The 26,122-nt window shown below is 40.6% G+C and overlaps 1 protein-coding gene across 1 annotated transcript in view; it reads right to left on the reverse strand.

Annotated features, from left to right (window-relative positions):
* The window catches only part of HMCN1 (hemicentin 1), a 264,205-nt gene that overhangs the window by 167,557 nt on the left and 70,526 nt on the right, over positions 1–26,122 (reverse strand). Inside the window, 13 exon segments of the mRNA XM_032226793.1 lie at positions 43–187; positions 3,653–3,681; positions 3,684–3,766; positions 6,615–6,720; positions 8,275–8,346; positions 8,349–8,465; positions 9,879–9,990; positions 9,992–10,038; positions 11,315–11,384; positions 11,386–11,429; positions 12,965–13,092; positions 16,412–16,553; positions 22,067–22,342. Of these exon segments, the coding sequence (XP_032082684.1) occupies positions 43–187; positions 3,653–3,681; positions 3,684–3,766; positions 6,615–6,720; positions 8,275–8,346; positions 8,349–8,465; positions 9,879–9,990; positions 9,992–10,038; positions 11,315–11,384; positions 11,386–11,429; positions 12,965–13,092; positions 16,412–16,553; positions 22,067–22,342 (1,371 nt within the window).

Below are 26,122 nucleotides of genomic sequence, written 5' to 3' on the forward strand. Positions count from 1 at the left end.
TTAACACTGAAACGTAAGAAAAACACTAAATGTTTCACTCACCAAAAACATTGACAGTGGTTGTTTTGTTGTCTGTCCCAACAACATTGCTGGCCATGCAAGTGTAGCCTCCAGCATCCTGCAGTCGAACTCTTTCAAGGTGAAGGCTCCCATCACTCCGGAAGCTGATGTAGGGAGTCTGGACTACCTAAAGTTGGAACGGGGAAGGCAGATAAGACTTATCTCCATTCTCCATGTAGTCTGGTCATTTACACCTGGCATATTCTGGTGGTTTTTTTTTTAAATTAACCAATGTTTTCCAGCAAGGCTACTTAAAAAGGAGCAGTCTTGTGAAATTTTGATTATGCTCTTTCTTGCACCTAGATACCTAAAGCCATTTTGCATCATTTAGGTACAGAATCATCCAGAGTTCAGGAAGTGCTTTTTACTTCAGTCCTCCTCTTTCTCCTCTAGCAATAGCAACAGCAGTTAGATTTATATACCACTTCATAGGGCTTTCAGCCCTCTCTAAGCTGTTTACAGAGTCAGCATATTGCCCCCAACAACAATCCGGGTCCTCATTTCACCCACCTCGGAAGGATGGAAGGCTGAGTCAACCTTGAGCCGGTGAGATTTGAACCGCCAAACTGCAGTTAGCAGTCAGCTGAAGTGGCTGCAGTACTGCACTCTACCCACTGCGCCACCTCTAAATGAAAGACACCAGGGCTTGGGAAAGTGAAAAAAGCAATAAATGACTTCAAATCATACGGAAAGCTTGACTTTTTCAACTGGGATATAGCAAAAGTTCTACTCCTTTCATGGCTTCCATAATAGAATACAAAAGGGTATCAAAAATGATTCAGTCTAAGGGCTGCATATGGAATTATCTCCCTTTGAAGTCTGTCGACTTTCCTGGAGTATGGTTCAGATTTTCTTCTTTCTGGTTGTAGCATAGTGTCACTGAATTAATTATCAGTACATGTTTAAAATGTGTTTTCCTGTCTTTGTCAGGGCAACTGGAATCTGTAGCTTATTTTCTCCACAACTTTCCATTCTTTTAGCCTATAAATATATACATAACTATACTTTGTATATTCATGCATTATAATTTTATCTGCACAAGCCTATAACAAACATTCTATGGAAGATAAAATTGAGTTATATTTTTTTTAATATACTTTTTTATTTTCCATTTCATAACATATAGTCGCATGTATACTATTACAGCCAATATCCTATTGTATTAAGTAGTAATTACATCAGTTCTCTGCATCAAGCCCAGAAAGATAACAACCCATTATTAGCTCTTCTGCACTCCATACACCTCTTTCTTCTACCTCTCTCCTACTCCTTTCTTCCCTCCATCATCCTTTCTACTCTACTTCCCCTTCCTTCTCCTTCTCCTCTCTCTTCATTCCACTCCTCCTTATCTCTTCATCTTCCCCCTTACCCTCTCCTATCCCTCCTTCCTATCTTTCTTCTTTTCCACTCTTCCATATATATTTTATATATGAAAAACTATCTACACCAGCATAGTCAACCTGGTCCCTACCGCCCTAGTGGGTTCCAGCTTTCATGGTGGGCGGTGGGGGTTTGCTGTAACTCTGCTTTGTAAATTTTATAAAGTAAAGTTACTTCCCTACTTTATAAATCACCATTACTGTGGAACCGGTGGGCGGTCAGAAAATTTCTACTAACAGAGATACAAAAGTGGGCAGTCGGTATAAAAGTTGACTACCCCTGATCTACACCAATGATTCTCCTGAAAGAAAAAGTGATTGTTGTGTACAGATTAAGTCAAACTGCCTCTACATGAATCTTAAAACTTAGAAATTCCCCATTACAACTGCAGCTGAAAGGAAGCTGAATGACACAATATTTCTGCTTATCTTCACTTCCAACTGGTGACACTTGGAGACAAATTTAAACCAAAGCCCTAGTTCAGATGTTTATCCTTTCCTCACTGCAACATCAAAAAGCAATGATATATAGATAAGGTAAAGGTAAATGTTTCCCCTTGGAACGAACTACCCCCAGAAATCCGGACCTCACCCACTCTCATGTCCTTCAGAAAAGCTGTCAAGACCTGGCTTTCCGGCAGGCCTGGGGCTGTTGACCTCATTGTTGAGTCCAGCCCGACCGAAACTAATGTATCTGTGTTTTTTTTAACTTGTCTATTTTATTTTATTTTATTTTATTGTTTTCTTTCCCCTCACTGTGAGCCGCGGAGTCCTCCGGGATTGGGCGGCCTATAAATAAAATTAAAACTTGAAAACTTGAGAACTTGTCCAGTTGTGTCTGACTCTACTGGCTGGAGAATTCTGGGAGTTGAAGTCCACAAGTCTTAAAGTTGCCAAGTTTGGGAACCACTGCTCTAGGGGTCAGTGCTCATCTCTGTAACTAAGCCAAGGGAGCCAGAGATTGTCCAAAGATGTTTCCACAGTCATGTGGTAGCATGGTATCACACCGCAGCATAGAATGTGCCGTAAACACAGAATGCTGTTACCTTCCCACCGAAGTGGTACCTATTTATTTACTTGCATGTTCATGCTTTTGAATTGCTAAGTGGGCAGGATCTGGGACAAGAACAGGAGCTCGCCCGGTTATGCAGTGCTTGGGTCTCAAACAGGAGCTTTCAGTTTTCCTGCTGACAATCTCAGCTTCTTAACTGCTGAATCATCGTACATATAGATATGTAATCACAAATCCTTCTCCAGAAACAGAATTTTGCAACAGATGAAATAATTTCCAGATGGAGTTAATTTATGGGTGTCAAATAGCAAATTAGCAAACACAACAATGCAGGCATCACATTACAACTACGGGAAACCTCGGGATATCGTGATCATTTATTATATAAGATTTTTCCAAATTTTCAAGAACTCTGGGGAGTCCCGAGTTATTTCCTGCTTCTCAAGAAGTCTGTCCCTGCCAAATGTACTTGGACCCGTATCTAGTGCTTAGCCTAAACTGACTTTCCCAAGTCATCTAGCAGGTAATTTCATTGAGTCAGAAAACAGTCTTCATGTAAATTATGTCCCACCTGCATAAGAGCCGAGGTGGCGCAGTGGTTAGAGTGCAGTACTGCAGGCCACTTCAGCTGACTGCTATATGCAGTTCGGCGGTTCAAATCTCACCGGCTCAAGGTTGACTCAGCCTTCCATCCTTCCGAGGTGGGTGAAATGAGGACCCAGACTGTGGGGGCGATATGCTGACTCTGTAAACCGCTTAGAGAGGGCTGAAAGCCCTATGAAGCGGTATATAAGTCTAACTGCTATTGCTATTGCTATATGAAATGGAATGAAATAATGAAATGAATAGCAATAGCAATAGCAGTTAGACTTATATACCGCTTCATAGGGCTTTCAGCCCTCTCTAAGCGGTTCACAGAGTCAGCATATGCCCCCACAGTCCGGGTCCTCATTTCACCCACCTCGGAAGGATGGAAGGCTGAGTCAACCTTGAGCCGGTGAGATTAGAACCGCCGAACGCAGATAGCAGTCAGCTGAAGTGGCCTGCAGTACTGCACCCTAACCACTGCGCCACCTCGGCTCTTGGTTGCTACTCATAAGAGTTCATGTTTTTGAAAACAGTTCACCATCAAACAGTGGCAGTATTTAAACTTAAGTAAGTTTAAGTAGGAAACTTTAAAGGATATTCAAAATTATCTTACCACCATGCTACTTTTAATCCACTTTCGTCTGGGATTGGGTTCCCTGCCAGCATATACAGAGTCAGTTGTTGTCCTTCAATGACATTAGCTGTTGCCGGACTCATTGCAATGAGGGTACAACTATATCAAAGAGACAGGAGAAGAAAAAATGATCATAACACAAGGATGGTTTATGTTCCTACAAAACTGCATCAAAAATATCCATCCAAAAAAAGATCCATCTTCTCAAGGGACTTAAGAAAAATCCTAGAATGCAAAACTTTTCTTTAAGAGAGACCTTGAGAGACCACCTGCTGCCAATTACCTCCCACAGACCCATTAGATCTCACAGGGTTGGCCTCCTCCGGGTGCCATCTACCAGCCAATGCCACCTGGCTATTACCCGGGGAGGGCCTTCTCTGTGGCAGCTCCGGCCCTCTGGAATGAACTCCCCGCAGGGATTCGGACCCTCACCTCTCTCCAGGCCTTCCGAAAAGCCGTCAAACCTGGCTTTGCCGCAGGCCTGGGGGTGATGAGTTCCCTCCCCTCTCGACATGTATGGTTGTGCGACTGTTGTTTACTTTTATTATTTGTATTTTGTTTTTTATGTTCCCCTTTTTTCCCCCTTGAATTGTTCGCCGCCCTGAGTCCTCCTGGAGAAGGGCGGCATACAAATAATAAAATTCTATTCTATTCTATTCTATTCTAAAATGGTTTACTTTAATCTTGAATTATAAATAAATCTACTGGACTACTGATGTATTGTACTGTGTGGAACCATGAATCCCAAAATAATCTGTTATCTATTACAGCATGCTACTTCCATTTTTATTTGGTTGTTTATTATGGTTGGTCAGCCAGATGTTTTGACTGGATTTGGCATTTATCCACCTATCAAGTCCTTCCCAAGGACTTGGCTGTGTTGTTGTTGTTGTTGTTATCGCAACAACAGAATTGTATCACAGCAGCCAGTTGTTTCGCCAGATTTGGCATTGGTTACTAGTCGGGCCCCACCCAGGGGCCTAGGACGTCGTAATGTATTTTCGTAATATGCGTGCAGATCCAAGCAGTGTGGCTTTTTGCATTTGACTGATGGTGATTTTGTCAACTTTTAACTGTTTTAAATCTAATTCCAGTGCTTTTGGAATAGCACCCAGTGTGCCAATTACCACTGGAATTACCACTGCTGGTTTGTGCCATAATCGTTGAATTTTGATTTTTAAGTCATGGTACTTCGCGATTTTTTCATATTCCTTCTCGTCGAACCTGCTATTACCTGGTATTGCGATGTCTATGATTGTAACCTTATTTTTCTCAACCAGTGTGATGTCTGGTGTGTTGTGTGTTGTTGTTGTTAATCTTTGGTGAGATTCACAGCCTTTTGGGCTTGTTGGTACCTCAACAGGTCGAGTCCTAACCGAGGACCTAGGAACTGTTAAGGTAACGTCGGAGGATATAAGCTGTTCCGAGTAGGTTGGTTTTTTGTAGAATCAGAATGTTCAAGTCAGGTAAATTTAGAAATTTCAAATAGCGAGGTAGCTCTTTAGGTATTGCTCCAATACAATCAGGACAACACACAATTTCTTTTTCCACAGTCACTCAACTTCAATTTGCAGGTCCCGGTACTTTGTGATTTTTTTCTTGCTGTTTACCTTCAATTCGTGCATCTCCAGGTATTGCAATGTCAATGAACATACTTTTTTTTCTTTTCAACTATTGCTCATTATCATTATCATATACTTTATCATTAAACATGAAACTCAGCCAACTGAACATTCAAAAATGCATTACAAATACCAGTGACTGGTACTAATGGTTGATACGGATTGCTGCCAGTCCTAGGTATCAACCAAGGACCTTCTTAAAATAGATGTTCCAAGCACAATTTTTTGCAGTTCCGCTGGTGGTATTGCAGGAAGCTGCAATTTGTTGATATATCTTGTAATATTCTTGGACATGATGCCAAGTGCCCTGATGACAATCGGTATCACTGTTACATGCTTCATCCATAGCTGTGTAGCTTTGATAGCCAGGTTGCGATATTTCATTATTTTTTCTAGTTCTTTTCTTCGACTCTGACATCTACAGGAATAGCGATATCAATAAACTGTACACTTCGGCCCTCTACAACTGTGATATCTGGCGTGTTGTGCTCCAAATGACGATCCCTTTGTATTCGAAAGTCCCACGGATCGTCATTTGGAGCACAACAGCCAGATATCACGGTTGTAGAGGGCCGAAGTGTACAGTTGTTGTTGTTGTTGTTGTTGTTATTGTTATTATTATTATTATTCACTCAATGTGAAATTACAGCTGCCAGTTCTTTAGCTGATGTTGGCCTTCATAGACATCGAATTCTTCCTAAGAACCTAGGATATTGTAATGTATTAGCATAGTACATTTGCAGATCCAAGCAGAGTAGAATGATGGAAATGTTGCCAATGTGCAGATTTTCTAAGTGTGGTCAAGACTTTTTGGTATGGCACTCAGTGTACTGATAAGTGCTAAGACCATCTTGAACGGTTTATGCCATAATCTTTCAATTTTGATTTTCATGATTTGATACTTGATCATTTTCTCCAATGCTTTAGTATTCAATTCTGTTATATCTGGGCATTGCCACATCAATTATCCACACTTTCTTCTTTTCAACTACACACTCTTAATAAAGTATTAAGCAAATTTGCATACAGGAAAGAGGTTTCAAGCTCATATACGTTACTATTTAACATTAAACGCATCAGCATTCCGATGCTCCTCAAAAGAAATCTAATGTGGATTTATTTATTATTTATTTGTTCAGTTATTTCTCTTTGTCAATAAATGATTTATCAAAGCAATAAAATTCTGTTTGGATTTAACATAAATGTGATTTTAAACATAACGTCAGAGCATGCTGTTGTTTCACACCCTACAAGCACTAAAGTAAGTGGAGAACACTTTATTTCTATGCTAAATATTCTCAAAACTTCATATTATCAATTCATTACCAAGTCCCATCACAGTAACTGTGGCATGGCTTGAGATAATCTTTCCAAACTGGTTTTCAGCTTCACAGACATATGTTCCTTCATCGTCAACCCATAAATCTAAAATCGTATAAAAGTTTTAAAAGGGGAAAAAAAACAAGCAATAAGTATTTTGCATTAAAAGCATTGTCCTTAAACAAATAGATCTGAAAATACACATTCCCTTGGAATAATTGTTTTTTTTAATTCTCCTATTTTTATTCTTGTTCTTGTTTCTGTTTGACAAATTCCAATAAATTAATAAATAAAATAAATATTATTTTTCCAGTTAAGCTAAACCTAAACATAGGTCACATCATTTTAACAGCTTGAAAGCAATTACCAAGTTGTTCCAGAGTTGTTTTTCTGATTGCTGGGTTATGCCGATGTGGCGCAGTGGTTAGGGTACAGTACTGCAGGCCACTTCAGCTGACTGTTATCTGCAGTTCAGCGGTTCTAATCTCACCGGCTCAAAGTTGACTCAGCCTTCCAGCCTTCCGAGGTGGGTGAAATGAGGACCCAGACTGTGGGGGCGATATGCTGACTCTGTAAACCGCTTAGAGAGGGCTGAAAGCCCTATGAAGCGTATATAGTCTAACTGCTATTGCTATGCTATGTAGGTGACCTTCTAACCATCGACAAAGGACAAGCCTTCGCATTATTAATTGGTTGTCAGGCAGATGCTGAATCAGGCTGCGGCTAGTTTAAGGTGTTCCGTTCTGAAAGTAGCATTTTCCCTGCTAATTCAGCAGGTGACATCCAGTGCAGACATTATGTTAAGGCACAGAGGAGACGTCTTTGGAGATTAGCAATCTGCTGAGCTTCAGTGGTTCCTAGCAAATCTATCCCTAGTTGGAAGATTTTGCATCTCCATGGCCATTTTTGCTGTGGCTGCTACAACTGGAACCACAGCAGTGGTGAGATACGACTGGTATGCCCCAGTAGGAACGCACTGGTGTCTACTGCAAGGACCAGGTACCATTCCGGTACGGTGCTCCAGAGGGTCCACCCACCGGCCGTTCTCCTTATCTCTATTTGAGCTGACGGGGCATTTGCGCAGGCGCGTGGAGCATACAGCGCCTGCGCAACGCTCCACTGAACAGCTGAAGCATCACGGATGGGTACACATGTGTGCACTGCACGCATGCATGTAGTACTAGTTGCAACGGGAGATGGAACCCAACTACTGAACCACAGCCTGTTGTTATTTTTCATAGATTGGAAGGGTTCAACATAAGAGCCGAGGTGGCGCAGTGGTTAGAGTGCTGTACTGCAGCCACTTCAGCTGACTGTTATCTGCAGTTCAGCGGTTCTAATCTCACCGGCTCAAGGTTGACTCAGCCTTCCATCCTTCCGAGGTGGGTGAAATGAGGACCCAAGACTGTGGAGGCGATATGCTGACTCTGTAAACCGCTTAAAGAGGGCTGAAGAGGACTTGCCTCACCAGCCATAAACCTCCCCGCTTATCACTGGTAGGCAGCAATAGAAACTAGCAGAGGTAGACTTTGGAGGGAGTGCTTTTTCATACCAATAAGCTTTCCTCTGCAGTCACTCAGGGAGTGGGAGGGAAGTATACTATCACAGACGTTTGAATGAGCCCATAAATAGTCTTATGTATTTCTTATTTCTACATACTGTGAATGGAAAGAGCTCCTGTTCTGAGTTGAGTGACAGAGCTAACTGCAAAATGTCTTGAGAAAGTGGGGCGCCGTCCAGCCGCTGCCACTTCACCTTCGGTTCTGGATAACCCTGAACATAGCAAGCCAATGTTATGTTTGAGCCATATCCATAGATACATCACTAGGTCTTGTGTGAAACTGGAGGAGCTATAAAAGGAAGACAGAGGAAGACAGACATCATAGAATTGTCAATACAATTGTAATGTATTTGTAATTAAAATCAGATAAGGAACCCCAACTCTTCAATACCGACTCAGAGCCATTCACATAAATTATTTGCCTTGTCTAAGTTTATTGGCACAATGCCACCATTTCTCGTGATATGGCTGATTATCTGTAGCTGATTACTTGTAACTTAATCTGGGGGTTGGCTAAAATGCATTGAGGAATAGATCTGCAGCATTACTGCTACAGTTGTGAGATGGATATTTTCCTGTTGTGGCCCAGCAGGTGCCATTGGAGCTGCCACCAGACTCCGACAGCGAGGGGCCCTCTGAGTCGGCTCTGGAGGATGTAGAAGACCCTGGACAGGGTCCGACTCCGAGCAGGGTGCAGAGAGGCTGGTTGGCCACCAGGAGGCGCCTGAGCCTTGGACCAGTGGGAGGAGACAAGGGAGAGTGATCCGGATGCCAGTAGTGAGTTGTTCCTGGATGCACGCCATCGAAGAGCTACTCGGCGTCAAGAACAATACACAATTACAGGAGGTAATTGCGCTCAGCTGGTGGTCATTAGGCTCCTCTCCAGCCTATAAAAAAGACTGCTTGTGACACACCCCTTTTGCAGAAGTCAAGCATTGACTAAAGAGAACGTAACTAACTTGCAGGCTGGATTGCTGCCAAGGTTTGTCTGAATTGCTGCCAAGATTGTCCAACTTGCTGCCAAGGTCCTTGGTCTGTTTGTTTGCTTGGCTTTCAGCCACCAAGATTCTGGTATTGCTATTAAAGGACATTCTAATTTAAGCTGTCTTGGCTTCGTTACTGGACGGAGGATGGGGTCAGAACAGTTTCCCATTGGCATGAACTCATCCTGTCTCTCCAACATTGTCCCTAACTCTGTCAAAAGATACTATCATCTCAATCGCATGGTCCAGGATTATTCTGAATGAACACTTAAGAATTCAGCGCACTTTCAAACATGTTATAAATATTAAGTACTCCTCCAATAACACTGTATGTACACGCTGGTCATACACATTGTTTCTGCTTTACTTTGCAGAATGCACTTCTTTCTCAAAGATGAACCCCTGAAAGTTAGCAAATCCTCCGAGCAGCGCAAAAGGATTCAAGAAAACCCGGGAAATCGTTCCCTCCCAGCAGTGGGGAATCACTTTCCATCTACACAAAGTAAATGCATATAGTATCAAATAATATTAATACAATAATTAGTAATATTTAATAATATTAAGGAATGTAACATTAATATCAAAGACTATCAATTAATATGATAGCAAATAATATTCATGCAATATTATCCTTCACTGGATAAATGACAATAGAATGGATGGATCACATCTGGTACAAAATACCGAATTTGTGTGCTTTGTTCTAGTGTCATACTTACAACCGACAATCAGAGTTTATTTTACCCGATGCAGATCCGCAACATTTGTGGCAACACACATATAATCACCAGCATCCAGATCTTGCGTTTCCTGAATTCTCAGTGTACCCCGGGAGAAAGTCAATAATAAGAAATTCCGTTGCCCTCAGTTCTAAGTCCCCTAGACCCAGGGAAAGAATAATGACATTTTTGTTTAAATCACAATAATAACACCTACTCAGGAAATTAAATAGCTTCCTTAGAAGCAGCATAATGGCTCTATTGTTTACAAATGTTCAAGAGACTTTACTATCTGCCAATCTCTTGAAAACAAGCACTCATAAAATACAGTGATATTATCTCTGTAAAGTTTACAATGGAGTTATATCAAACTTTGCCTGAGGGGGAAAAAAAGAAATTGAATATGAGCCAATGCATAGTCTTGTAGAAGTGGTGGCTTTAAAGCTTTTCTTGCCATCATCTATGCTCATTTCCTCTTCCTTAGATATTTAAGAAGGGGTTTCCTCATGTTAGCTAATTTATGATGTCCATTTCAAGCTGTCCATAGGTACTCTATTTTTTATTATTTATTTATGGGAAATAGGTAAGTGCATTTAAGCACAAAACAAGATACAGAGTCATCACATTGTCAAGAGCTGAGGTGGTGCAGTGGTTAGGGTGGAGTACTGCAGGCCACTTCAGCTGACTGTTATCTGCAGTTCAGCGATTCTAATCTCACCGGCTCAGGGTTGACTCAGCCTCCCATCCTTCCGAGGTGGGTGAAATGAGAACCCGGATTGTTGTTGGGGGCAATATGCTGACTCTGTAAACCGCTTAGAGAGGGCTGAAAGCCCTATGAAGCGGTATATAAGTCTAACTGCTATTGCTATTGCTATTGCTATTGCTATTGCTATTGCTATTGCTATTGCTATCTATCTATCTATCTATCTATCTATCTATCTATCTATCTATCTATCTATCTATCTATCTATCTATCTATCTATCTATCAAGAGCCGAGGTGGCGCAATGGTTAGTTTGCAATACTGCAGGCCACTTCAGCTGACTGTTATCTGCAGTTCAGCGGTTCAAATCTCACCGGCTCAAGGTTGACTCAGCCTTCCATCCTTCCGAGGTGGGTGAAATGAGGACCCAGACTGTGGGGGGCGATATGCTGACTCTGTAAACCGCTTAGAGAGGGCTGAAAGCCCTATGAAGCGATATATAAGTCTAATTGCTATTGCTATCATCTATGCTCATTTCCTCTTCCTTAGATATTTAAGAAGGGGTCTTCTCAAGTTAGCTAATTTATGATGTCCATTTCAAACTGTCCATAGGTACTATATTTTTATTTATTTAAGGGAAATAGGTAAGTGCATTTAAGCAACAAAACAAGATACGGAGTCATCACATTGTCAAGAGATACATTTTAAAATTAGTTTTGTTTCAATCCACATACCTTTAAACCATTTAATCAGTGGAGGTGGGACTCCAGTGCTTTTGCATTCCATTAGAGAGGTGTCCCCAAGGGGCAATCAGAAGTTCATTTTGTACTACAGTTACCCTAGGGACTTCTACAAGGAGCAAGAAAAGAAGCCTTAGAGATGTAGATGCCTGATTCATCTTTTCAATTTTTTTTTAATTATACAATCTTTATTCTAATTGAGGGGTCCTTGGTGCTCTCTCAGCTTGCACTGATGGTGTTACCTAGTTAGGGTAATGAAACATCTGCAAAAAAACCAGCAAGCTCAGAGTACATCAAGGACCCCACATTTCAATCAGTGGTGGGATTCAATTTTTGTTTTACTACCAGTTCTGTGGGCATGGCTTGGTGGGCGTAGCTTGATGGGCATGGCAGGGAAGGATACTGTAAAATCTCCATTCCCGCCCCAATCTAGGGGAAGGTTACTGCAAAATCCCCATTTCCTCCCGATCAGCTGGGACTCGGGAGGCAGAGAATAGATGTGGGCGCAGCCAGTCAGAGGTGGCATTTACCGGTTCTCTGAACTACTCCAAAATTACACTACCGGTTCTCCAGAACTGGTCAGAACCTGCTGAATTCCACCTCTGATTTCAACCTGAGCTACAAATATTCTCCTTTATTGATATTCTAATTTAGCTTTGCTGGTTCAGGATATAATTATAAAAGTCTACCGATGCACTGGGGGCAGCTAAATTAATGGAGACCCACTCTTTTTTTACAAACAGTTTGAATCTACCATATGATTCTACTTTACTTCCAGGAAGTCGGAAGGATATCAATAAACTGGTATTTTATAAAAAAATCCTATGAAGCAGGTTTGGTTGAGAATGGCTAGTTTTATCTTCTATTAAGTAATAGAAGATAAAACTGGGACTCTTTTGAGTCAAAACCTTTTTTGTTGCCAATGGAAGGATTCATCTAAACTTTCTCATTTATACATTGTATGTCTGTATTGCCATCACCTAGCAAGGGTGATTTCAGATCAGATTCCCTGTTTTCTTAAAAGTAAAAAAGTTTAACCAGGAAGTAGAGTAAGACAACACATCTTTTACATATCCTATAGCCTAGTCTTAGAATTAGTCCCTTGTGGAATAATTTCAGAATAGTTAGGTAGACAGTTGCCAGTGCTCCCTTGAAAATAAACAAATCTTGTATCCCATTTTTTTTCATGTAATATTTTCACCTATTAGCTGTTCAGGCTGATAAAACAAAACACTCAATAACTGAGATGCTGTTTTGGGGTCTTTGTGAATATTCTTGCCTTAGTGTTCAAATAATCGTACACTGATCACTGGCATCCACAAACATTCTGATCCATTGAAATTGGCAACAAATACAGGAAGTAATCAACTGCACTCTGTGATAGAGCCAAGGTGGCGCAGTGGTTAGGGTGCAGTACTGCAGGCCACTTCAGCTGACTGTTATCTGCAGTTCGGCGGTTCTAATCTCACCGGCTCAAGGTTGACTCAGCCTTCCATCCTTCCGAGGTGGGTGAAATGAGGACCCAGACTGTGGGGGCGATATTCTGACTCTGTAAACCGCTTAGAGAGGCTCAAAGCCCTATGAAGCGGTATATAAGTCTAACTTCTATTTACTTATTTATTTATTTTATTTTTTTATACTTGCCAATGTACGTGAGGCCAGCTGTTCCTTTGACTGTTCCAGCTGCATTGCTAGCCAAACAACCATAGGCCCCTTCATCCTTGGGCACTGCATTTTTTATAATTAAAGAACCTCCAGGAGTTAACCTGTACCTGTTAATAAGAAATCGGTAGGTCCGTCTGATACTCTTATTATTATTTTTTTAAAAAGAAAGAATAATACCATCATAAGAGCTTGAAACCGTGCAGTTTTCATTTCTGCAAACCCCATTCTGAGTTAAAGGACAGATGTGCCTATTTCATATTATATGAAATAATTTACAGAGCAATTTTTTTTTAAAAAATGACTGTTGTTGATGTTTGAAAAAGTCTCAAGGCTGCTTCCTGTTCAGATCGTCAGTCATCACAGCAAAATAAAAAGATAAATGCATAAGTCCAATTATTGTAGCCTAGAACAGGGCTGTCAAACTCCCAGCCCATTGGCCGGATGCGTCACATGTTGGCCATGCCCCACCCAGTTTAGCAAAGAGGGGAAAAGTCCCGATACATCACATGACAACGTTGTGATGATGCGAGTTAGACACCTCTGGCCAAACCCTTGAAATATTTCACACATAATTCAGTGTTGTGGCCCAGCAGGAGCCGTTGGAGCTGCCACCAGACTCCAACAGCGAGGGGCCCTCTGAGTCGGCTCTGGAGGATTTGCAGGACCCTGGACAGGGTTCCGACTCCAAGCAGGGCGCAGAGAGGCTGGTTGGCCACCAGGTGGCACCTGAGCCTTGGACCAGTGGGGAGGAGACAAGGGAGAGTGAGCCGGATGCCAGTAGTGAGTTGTTCCTGGATGCACGCCATCGAAGAGCTACTAGGCATCAGGAACAATTGCGCAGTTACAGGAGGTAATTGCGCTCAGCTGATGGTCATTAGGCTCCTCTCCAGACTATAAAAAGCTACTGGTGCACACACCCCTCTTTGCAGAAGTCAACACAGGATTGAATGTCAGAGGACAGTACTGTGAGCTTGGCAGGCTGGATTGCTGCCAAGCCTTATCTGTGTTTATTGCTGCCTGAGTTTGTCTGAGTTGCTGCCAAGGTCCTTATCTGTTTGTTCTGCTTGGCTTTCAGCCACCGAGGTTTGGTTTCTTGCTATTAAAGTACATTCCAGTTAAGCTTGTCTCGGCAGTCGTTACTGGATGGAGGAGGGGGTCAGAACAATTCCCTATGCTCTTATTGCTGGCTGTGCTGGTTAAGACTGAAGAGAGAAAAGATGAAAAAAAATACTTAGGACATCAGTCTGTCTACTCCACTACTGAGCCAAGGTGGCGCAGTGGTTAAATGCAGCACTGCAGGCTACTGCTAGATCAGCAGGTCAGCGGTTCAAATCTCACCGGCTCAGGGTTGACTCAGCCTTCCATCCTTCCGAGGTGGGTAAAATGAGGACCCAGATTGTTGGGGGCAATATGCTGACTCTCTGTAAACCGCTTAGAGAGGCCTGAAAGGCCTATGAAGCGGTATATAAGTCTACTGCTATTGCTATTGCTATATTGCTATTTGCCCCTGCTTTAACATTGCCACTTGGGAACCAGAACTCTGAAATAAGAACTGTATAATTAACTGTAGCTTTGGAACTGGCCATTATGGAAAGGAGGGAATTTGAAGAACTACGTGAAATTAAATGCATAAATCATTAAAACCAAGTCTAAATAGAATTCTGAACTCAGAAAAGCAGGAACTGAAGGAAGAAGTGAAGGAAGAGGGGGGAGGGATAATGAAGGGGTAGAAACAGTGGGGAAATAAAAAGCAGACAAAAAACTTCATTGAGTTCGACAGTGGTATAGGGAAAATTGAAAGGGGTGGTGGTATGTCCCATCAAAAGGAAATAAAAAGCAAACAAAAGACCTTACGGAGGTTGACAGTGGCATAGGGAAAACTGAAGACGGGAGTTACACACCAACAAAGGAAAATATAAAACATTTATTTGGGTTTGACAGTGGCTTGAAGAAAATTGAAGAGGGTGAACCTCTCAAAGAAAAGGGAGAAGGCAGGAACAGAGAAGTGGGACAAATGACTTACAAGGAAAAAAAATCAGACAGTTAGAAATTGTTATATGGGAAAATATAAAGCTAAGATAAGAGTTTTATTCCTAAATATGACAATAAAATGGAGTTGCTAACTGACTGGATAGGATAATGGAAAGATAGCTAAATAAAGATTAAAATATACGAATATGGATAAATATGAAACTGATATGGGGAGATTGTAAAGCAGAGGTTTGTGATTCACTTTTATACATGATAATTAAACTGAGTTGCTAATTGATTGAATATGACAATAGAAGGACAATTAAGCATGGGTTAAAATATATGAAACATGGACATATATAGAACTTTTAAGATGATGAATAAAGTGAGATGTTTACTTATTATTCTATATAATAGATTAAGGGAATTGTAATGAACTTTCAACAGTAAGGATTGTTATTTAAAGACAATTAAGGCAAGATATGGAAAAATGGAGCAGGAACATGAAATATACTTACAATGGGAAATTACTGAGATTTAACGACAGAATCACAAATTTGGGGCCTGTAAGGATGCATAATTATATAAATATAATGATGAGAATAGCTGGGAATTGTAACCAGGTCTATATCTCGCCCAAAAATAGGCTGGGGGGTGGTTTTAAAAACACAATTACTATATATGTATAATTTTTCCTCTCTCTCTTTAAAAAAAAAAGAGGAAGATATCTGTTAAAATTAAATATGTATATTGAAAAGAAATTATAGATACCTCCAACATAAAATGGACACCAAGTAAATGAGATGAAGATTGTGAAGTAGAGGAGAGAGATAAGGGAAGAAGAGAGGGATAGGAGAGAGAGAAGGGGGAGGAGGAGAGAAAGGAGGAGTGGAAAGGGGAGAGAGGAGAAGGAGAGAGGAAGGGGAAGTAGAGAAGAGAAGGATGACAGAGGGAAGAAAAGAGGTAGGGAGGAGAAGGAGAGTGGGAGAAGAAAGTGACAGATAAGGTACAATTATGGTGTATGGAGAGCAGAAGAGCCAATAATTGTTTAATTGCTTTTGGGAGTTGATGGTAAGACGAATTGATGTAAACATTTAATAATATAATACGATGCTGGTTATGTAATGGTATACATGTGGTTATATGAAAATGAAAAAATAAAAAACTTGCTTATGGGTCATTTCCATGTTTTGCCAGGGGTGAAAGACATATAAATTCAGGCAATGCAAATTATCAGGTAGCACCTTCCATGATCCTAAAAAAAGATCACATACTTGGAAAGGTCTATGTATTTTCTGGCAGGCCACCAAAGTTCTGAAATTGTACAATAAGCATCTCTCCTTGTTAAATTTGATAATAGACATAAATTGTTGATAAAAGAGAGCTTCATTCATTTTTCTCTCTCAGTGATGGCAACATTGTTGGTGGATAGGGGGAGAAAGACCCTGAACATACCTGCTGGATGCCATAAGGAACATATCATTATGTGTCCATACCACAGTTGGCTTTGGGTAACCTGTTGCAGAGCAACTGATAGATACTTCAGACCCTTCCGTAAATGACTGATTCTTGGGTGATACAATAACTTTGGAGGGTTCTGTTAAACAAAATAGAACACAGATTGATTATTATTCTTTTGCAATTTTTAAAATTTTTAAACATAAAAAAACAACATTATTTTTTTTCCTCATCCATTATATACAGCATGTCGTTTGGTTACAAGTGTTTTTGCATCCATATTCTCAATTACATTTGCAATCACAGATTTTCCGTCTAATATAACCAGATACCTCACTTTCATTGTACAAGGTCTATTCAATTACAATTAATTTTTTTTTTCAATAAACCTAATTCCCTTACATTCTTGGCTGTCTGTTTAATAACAATATACCTTTGTATAATCACATTTCCCGATATGAAAAAGATTTACCAACCATTTATATTTGTATATCACTGTTTTCAATTATGTATAATCCCACCAATCATCTATCGAGTCTGCTTATGTTCATTATTGTCCTTGTACATCATACATTCAAACAATCTTCCCATTTCACAGATAGAGAATGAGTAAATAAGTCTACTAGATGTTGGTTTATATTAAAAATTAACAGTCAATCTGTTTTGTTCCATTGTTGACATATGGTACACAAATAAGTAATTAATCCAGAATACTTCAGTGTCCTTTGGTTTACATTTTGCTTAAAAAGGGTTTGAATGTTTGAATGTTTATTAACATTTGTAGGCCGCCCTTTTCCCTGAGGGGACTCAGGGCGGCTCACATAAAATCAGGAAAGGGAATACAAACAATGACGTAGGCACATATAATAAAAATAATAAGCAACATTCATTCATCATTCAGGAGGGGTGGCTATCCTTGTCCCCAGGCCTGACGGGCTAGCCAGTTATTAAAAAAACAATGAAGTTTCACAGAGACTGAATTTATTTATTGTGCTAAGCTGTTGTATGATTGGTTCAATTTTGGCTGAGCTGCTGCGGTATTGTTGAAAGAAATGTCCTTCTGGGTTCAGCTCCAAGTGGGGAAGAAGACACTGGAGACATGGAGGCTGCTTGGAAAGATGGTTTTAATGGTAGACAGGACCACATGGGTTGAGCCCTGAACAGAAAAGGTGATCGCATGCTTCATTGTAGGTGGAGAAGAAGAGAAGGGCTGAGGGAGGGGCTTGCTAGAATTTTTATACCCTGTTTAGTCCCACCTCTCTGATTCCTGTTCCTGTGTAAGAAATGTATTCTGATTGGTTGTCAGACTCCCATGGTGCCATGCAGGGGGCTACTCTCTAGGCTGTTTTGAATCCATAGATGAGTTCTCAGATGCCATGTGGAGAGTTGAGTAATATCCCTTCCCCCTACAGCTGCAGTGGAGAAGTCTTTATTATGTAAAGTGGGCTAACCTGGCCCTCTCAATGGCCTATTGACAAAGTGTGGATGGGCAGGAAGCTACAGGCAACTATTCTGTCTTTTAAAGCCTGTTTGTTTCTTTCTTTTCACATCCAGAGAAATATTCTGACTTTTCAATATTTCCTAGAATATCTCATTTTTCTGGGAGAGGGCTGGATGATAACTTCCCACAGTATATTCACCATGCTTTATGAATTAGGGCTGTTAGGACCCACTAAACCACTATTGTTTGTTCCCCAAAGCATGCTCAAAGCAAACAATGGCTTAGCATGATGTGTGATCTCATGTGGCAATTGTGTTTGCACAATTGCGTTTGCACAAAATAGCAATAGCAATAGCAGTTAGACTTATATACCGCTTCATAGGGCTTTCAGCCCTCTCTAAGCGGTTTACAGAGTCAGCATATCGCCCCCAACAATCCGGGTCCTCATTTCACCCACCTCAGAAGGATGGAAGGCTGAGTCAACCTTGAGCCGGTGAGATTAGAACCGCCGAACTGCAGATAACAGTCAGTTGAAGTGGCCTGCAGTACTGCACCCTAACCACTGCGCCACCTCGGCTCACTAAAATGGATTAATAGGGTGTATTATGTGGCAAAACTAAGGAAACTAAGGCAAGCATACGAGCACAAGCTCAAAATCCTGCTACCAATTTACCTATATCCAATGTTCTCCATACTTTATGAGTTCACGTCAAGAAATATCGATGAAACCTGAAGGTTTCACTTACACTGCTTCAAAAACATGGGTAGGCAGACATATCTGATAGGCTAAGCAGTTCTAGAAATGAAAGACTGGGATCAAATCCAAATATAGATCTATATGTTTTTTTCAGTGTATCTGACAGAACTGTTCCGAAGTGATCTGCCATGTGGAATGTTGCCTGAGCTATTTTAATTCCTTTTTAAACATTGCCAGGAACCGACCAAGGGATGCTTTGAATGCTTTGTGGGTTGAAGGAAGATCAGCTCTTCCACTGACATTTGGAAACTAAAACTGGTTCGTGTGAAAGTACACACTGTGCTTCGACATCACCTCTTCTGACAAACACAGTGTTATTTTATTACACAATACATGAAATATTCAGCAATAAGGTTCTTTGATTAAGAAGTACGTTTTGTATATTATAGTGGTTTGGCTTGCAGAAAAAGTCAACATCCAGCACACCAACATCTGGAGCAAACACTAGCTTTGTTTTTTTTTAATCCCAGCAGTACCCAAATGACAAGGATAGGGGGGGAAAAAACGCCAATATAGCATTATTCTCACATGTGGCACGTTTCCTTTTTAATGGTGAAAGAGGAAAAAAATGTTATACACAAATGTCACAATACGGTGATCGTTTCCAGATCATTCTTTAGTCTAAAGGCTCTCCTTCTCCTTCTTTGATTTAAGACATTTTCTCAAGCATTTTCTCTTCCATGGATTGGGATTTCCTGCTCAGGAGCCTCTCATACCTTGATCACAGCTAGTGTGTATGGTTGCAATGCATTCAATTCGATTCCATTTCAATTTAATAAAAATTTGTATGCCGCCCATTCCCTTGGGACTCTGGGCGGCTTACAGACAGATAAAGAAGCATTTAAAAATTTAAAGTTTTTATTATTTCCTTTGTCTTAATATATTTTAGACTGTGTTTGTTAAAAATCTATACCGTGTACGGGCTCTGGGAAGTCAGGGGGGGGGAAGGGAGGTGGGGTGTTAGGTGGGAGGGGGGGATATACAGTATGTGTTAGATTTTAAAGTAACGCGATTGCACTTGTATACTGTTGCTCTATAATTCCACTGTAAAAATAGGATAAGCTGAATATATTAATAGATAATAGAAATACATTGAAGGGAGGAGTAGAGGGATAGAAGAAAGAGGGGTAGAGAGGGTGGGAGAGAGGACTGGAGGGAGGGTGAAAAGGAAGGGAGGGAGTGTACCGGGAGAGGGGAGTCGTAGAGGGGGAGGGGAAGTAGGATAGAGGGGAAGGATGGAGAGAAGATGGAAAGTTGGAGGGGGGCGAAAGAAAGGGTGTATGGAGGGTCGAAGAGGGGGTTTTGTTGACAAGAGGAATGGCTGTGTTTATTGTTTAATGTTATATGACCCCGGTTATGCACAGTATATATGTGACTGTATGAAAATGAAAATGGAAAATAAAACACATTTACACTGAAAAAAAAAATTTAAAGGTAAAAAATACAATTGTTAAAATTACACACCATCCATTCTGTCTAAGTGGGGCTGGACATTGATCAACAGCCCCAAGCCTGCCGGAACAGCCAGGTCTTAGTGGCTTTTCAGAAGGCCGAGAGAGTGGAAGGGGTCCGGATCTCTACGGATAGATCGTTCCACAGAGCCGGCGCAGCTACAGAGAAGGCCCTCCCCTGGGGCGTCGCCAGCCAGCATTGTCCGGTCGATGGCACCTGGAGGAGGCCCAACCTGTGAGATCTTGTTGGTCGTTGGGAGGTATGCGGCAGGAGGCAGTCTCTCAGGTAGCCAGGTCCTAAACCATGTAGGGCTTTAAAAGTAATGACTAGCACCTTGAAGCGCGTTCGGAGACCAATGGGGAGCCAGTGCAGCTCGCGGAGGATGGGTGTAACATGGGTGTATCTAGGTACACCCAGTATCGCTCGCGCGGCTGTATTCTGGACCAACTGCAGTCTTCGAACACTCTTCAGGGGCAGCCCCATGTAGAGCGTGTTACAGTAATCCAGTCTTGAGGTGACTGGATCTATATAGGGCTGTCCTTGAAAACTATCCAGAATTCGCAGTTGGTTCCAAAGACTGAGTTATTGAATGCAGCTGGCATCTCGTTGGTCTAGTTTTCTTAGTGTTGTTGGGTGTGTGTTTTTTCTTTTGTTTTTAAAAGAAATTTATCAAGAACAAATTTACCACTTGAACGGCAATCAATTCCATGTCTTGTTGTTGCTTATTGAAAAGAACATTTGTTTCCTTGCCTGATGAATATATTGTCAGCTTGATTTTCATGTTGTCCATCTGGTTTTATTCATGTAATCAAATAAGGGTTTTTTGCAATAAATATTAAAATGTTCTTGGCAAAATTCTGTTACTCGTTTTCCTGCTGGGCTTTGTACACTGATTTTCACATTATTCCAGGTATAATTTTACTATACAAACACACAATAGCAATAGCAATAGCAATAGCAGACTTATATACCGCTTCATAGGGCTTTCAGCCCTCTCTAAGCGGTTTACAGAGCCAGCATATCGCCCCCAACAACAATCCGGCTCCTCATTTTACCCACCTCGGAAGGATGGAAGGCTGAGTCAACCCTGAGCCGGTGAGATTTGAACCGCTGAACTGCTGAACTAGCAGTCAGCTGAAGTGGCCTGCAGGACTGCACTCTACCCACTGCGCCACCTCGGCACAAATACAGACACACACACAGTGGTCACAGATTGAGGACTATCTTTATCGTATTGATACGGCCCTGGTTGTGATCCATATGGGATCTAAATTATATTTGTAGCTTTATTTTTTTTTAATATATTCAAGTTTAAATTGTAGCAAGGAACTCCATTTACCATCAATGTTAATGTAATGTTAATTTAAGTTAATACTAACATTATTATACTAGTATACTTAATATTATTCTTTCATACTTTATTCCATGCTTCCAAACAAAAAAAAAGTTCTGATTTATTTAAGAAGAATTTATTCTTATTATTAAATTTAAATATATATTTTCTATAAAAACAGAATTGATAAACCAGATTAAAGTGGCATTAACAGAAAAAGGACAATGTTGCATTATTATTATTATTATTATTATTATTATTATTATTATTATTATTTTAAAAAACTGTATATCCTTTTTTGTTCTGTTCTGATTTATTTAAGAATTTATTCTTATTATTAAATTTAAATATATATTTGCTATAAAAACAGAATTGATAAACCAGATTAAAGTGGCATTAACAGAAAAAGGACAATGTTGCATTATTATTATTATTATTATTATTATTATTATTATTATTATTATTATTATTTTAAAAAACTGTATATCCTTTTTTGTTCTGTTCTGATTTATTTAAGAATTTATTCTTATTATTAAATTTAAATATATATTTGCTATAAAAACAGAATGGATAAACCAGATTAAAGTGGCATTAACAGAAAAAGGACAACGTTGCATTATTATTATTATTATTATTTAAAAAACCTGTATATCCTTTTTTCCATTTTACCTTGCACTGTAAGGAATACAGACGCCCTGGTGAAACCGCCTTCGTTCGAAGCCACACAGTTGTATCCTCCGGCATCTGAGATTTTGACTGCTTTGATTTCAAGAGAGAGATTGCTCATCATCCGCATTCTCAAGGGCTCCAGGAGTTTCACATTCCTGTTATCTCTGTGCCAGGTGAGATTGTAACGCACTGTGCTCATAGTTAAGCAGGTAAGAATGGCTCTGTCACCAGGAGGGACAGTAACATTGTTCGGAACCTGTATGACAGGTGGAGGCTCTGTGCAGAAAAAAAAACACATGGAAAACAATATTCCTTCGATCAAAAAGTTAACAAAAGCGAAGGTGAATTCTCAATTAATTAAGCAAGAGCTCTTTCTTGTTTGAGAGTCCCAAAGGTGCTTCTTTTTTTCAAGAGGCAACTGGACTTTCTGCTTTTTCTTTGAAGACATTTCACTTCTCAGCCAAAAAGCTTCTTCAGTTCTGACTCCTCTTGAGAAAAAGAACCTTTTGGACAACCATGATTTGGATGACTGAGAATCTCCATTGAGTTTCTCACCATTTGTGCATTCATTGCTACTTCTCCATCACTCTTGCTTCCTTGCTATTAATCCATATCATCTCATCTGCTGTTACCTAGCTACAGAACCATGTCCACCACTGCTGGGTCCTCTTTCTTGCCTCAAAACTCTTCTTGTCTACTCACCTTGCGCTCTACATGGGGCAGCCCTTGAAGAGTATTTGGAGACTTCAGCTCGTCCAGAACACAGCCGCGCGAGCGATTGTGGGTGCACCTCGGTACACCCACGTTACACCTATCCTCCGCGAGCTGCGCTGGTTACCGATCAGTCTCCGGATACGCTTCTAGGTGCTAGTCGTCACTTATAAAGCCCTTCATGGTATTGGATCTGGGTACTTGAGAGACCACCTGCTGCCAATTACCTCCCACAGACCCATTAGATCTCACAGGGTTGGCCTCCTCCGGGTTCCGTCTACCAGCCAATGCCACCTGGCTATTACCCGGGGGAGGGCCTTCTCTGTGGCAGCTCCGGCCCTCTGGAATGAACTCCCCACAGGGATTCGGACCCTCACCTCTCTCCAGGCCTTCCGAAAAGCCGTCAAAACCTGGCTTTGCCGGCAGGCCTGGGGGTGATGAGTTCCCTCCCCTCTCGACATGTATGGTTGTGCGAATGTTGTTTACTTTTATTATTTGTATTTTTTTTTTATGTTCCCCTTTTTCCCCCTTGAATTGTTCGCTGCCCTGAGTCCTCCCGGAGAAGGGCGGCATACAAATAATAAAATTCTAATTCTAATTCACCTGAGAGCCTACCAGTGATTATACATTTTCTAACATGGAAAAAGGCATCTCCTTTTCCTCTTCCTCCACCATTAGAGTTTCACATTAGGTGTCTTCTTAAGAAAAGAATTCCTGGGAATATTAAATGTAATATTATGTAATATTCCCAGGAACTCTTTCCTTTTTTTAAAAAAAACAACCTTATGTGAAACTCAAATGGTGGAGGAAGAGGAGATGGCTTCTTCCATGCAGCTAAATCAATCAAATGATGCCTTGGGAAACATGTCACTATTGACAGCACCAGAGAAGCAACATGTTCTAGTGGCCACAAGAATGCACAAAAGCAGTTTCTTTTTTCCCCCCTCATTTATATATTTTGTATTGTTTTTATAACACAAATTTCTAATTTGAACAGTGTGGTTTCTGTTGTGGCCCAGCAGGAGCTGTTGGAGCTGCTACCAGACTCCGACAGCGAGGGGCCCTATGAGTCAGCTCTGGAGGATGTGGAGGACCCTGGACAGGGTTCCGACTCCGAGCAGGGCGCAGAGAGGCTGGTTGGCCACCAGGTGGTGCCTGAGCCTTGGATCAGTGGGGAGGAGACAAGGGAGAGTGATCCAGAAACCAAAAGTGAGTTGTTCCGGGATGCATGCCGTCAAAGAGCTACTTGGCATCAAGAACAACTACGTAATTACAGGAGGTAATTATGCTCAGTTGATGGTCATTAGGCTCCTCTCCAGACTGTAAAACAGACTGCTTGTGCCACGCCCTTCTTGAAGAAGTCAACGCTTTGATTAAAGAGAAACAAACTTGGCAGGCTGGATTGCTGCCAGAGTTTGTCTGAATTGCTGCCAAAGTTTGTCGACCTTGCTGCCAAGGTCCTTATCTGTTTGTTTACTTGGCTTTCAGCCACCGAGAGTCTGGTCTTGTTATTAAAGGACATTCTAATTAAGCTTGTCTCGGCTTTCATTACTGGACGGAGGAGGGGATCAGTACAATTTTACACATTTTAACAGTAGCCAGCATTGCATCTGCACAATATTGGAAAAATGAACAAACCCCCAAAAACGATAATGTAATCAAAACATAATAATAATCGGATGTGCAAAAATGGACATGTTAACATTAAAAATGAAAGAAAATGAGGATTCTGAATATTTTTTGACATGGGAATAAGTTAGTCGATAAATCCAGAGATCAGACAAAAGCAGTTTCTGATTGGTTCAAGCAGTCTGTTTTACAGTCTGGAGAGGAGCCTAATGACCATCAACTGAGCATAATTACCTCCTGTAATTACGTAGTTGTTCTTGATGCCAAGTAGCTCTTCGACGGCGTGCATCCTGGAACAATTTATATTCTTAGAATTTTTTTTTCTTTTAAAAGATCATGCTTTTAAAAATATTTTGAAAATTAAAAAAATACCCTCTCTTGAGCAATAAAATCCATTAGTAGACTTTCAATATCAAAGTTTTATAGTCTCCCCATCTTATGAAGTCTGTGGCAAAATATGCTCTGTTTACGAAGTGGCACCATAGAATGTTCAGTTCAATCATTTGTCTGAATTATTATAAACACACTGTTATTGGCATTCATTTATTCTTCCTTACTAATTGTTTTTAGAAAGACTTACAGTTCAAAACTAAACAAACTCCATACTTAGTCCACTTTCATTGACAAGTTTCCATTTATCTTCCTTAATAGATTCTCAATCATCCAGCTCATGATTGTCCCAAAGAGGCTTTTTTCCAAAAGGCAGCTGGAATTTCTTGGGAACTGAAGAAACTTCTTGCATAAGAAGGGAAATATTTTCAAAGCAAAACCCAGGAAATTCTAGTTGCCTTTGGAAAAAAAGCACCTTTGGGACGACTTTAATAGGTTTCATTTTATTTTTGAGGGCGTGTTAATATAATGCATATGTATGTTAAAACTCCTGCTGTTGTGATGACTATCTCTATTCTTAAACTGTGTAATTTTTTTAATATTTATAGATTAATTTTTGTTAGCTGAGTTATTATATTTGTCATATTTTATAATCTGTATCATATAATATTAAACTCTCAGTTCTAGAGATACTTCCTTGAATTTTTTCCCCCATTAGGTAAAATAACTGGATAATCTTTCCTGCATTCCCCTGAAGGAAATTTATTGGTTGCTCTATGTTAATGATGGCTATAGTGTAAGTAAATATAGATGAAATAGATTGAACATGCTAAACACAGCAACTAATTGATTTTAGGCTATTTTTGAAATTTGTTGAAGTCACAGTAGTGTAATCCAAGACTTTTAGGATTATAGATTACCTACTTTATAGATTACCTAGATTACCTGAGAGACCGCCTCCTGCCAATTACCTCCCATAGACCGATTCGATCGCACAGACTAGGCCTTCTCCGGATTCCATCTGCCAGCCAATGTCGGCTGGCGACCCCCCGGGGGAGAGCCTTCTCTGTTGCAGCTCCGGCCCTCTGGAACGAACTCCCCATGGAGATCTGGACCCTTACGACCCTCCCGACCTTCCGCAAAGCCACTAAGTCCTGGCTGCTCCGGCAGGCCGGGGGGCTTTTGAAGTATCCAGCCCCACGGTAACTATGAATGTTGTTGTATTTTAAATTGTTGTTTGTCTTATTTATTCCCTTGCCCCTTTTTATTGTAAACCGCCCGGAGTCCTCTGGGAGTGGACGGCATACAAGACTAATAAACTAAACTAAACTAAACTACCTCTGAGGACAATTTATTTATGGTTATATTATGAGAAATGATCACTCC

Source organism: Thamnophis elegans, chromosome 11 (assembly GCF_009769535.1).
Source record: "Thamnophis elegans isolate rThaEle1 chromosome 11, rThaEle1.pri, whole genome shotgun sequence".
NCBI lineage: Eukaryota > Metazoa > Chordata > Lepidosauria > Squamata > Colubridae > Thamnophis > Thamnophis elegans.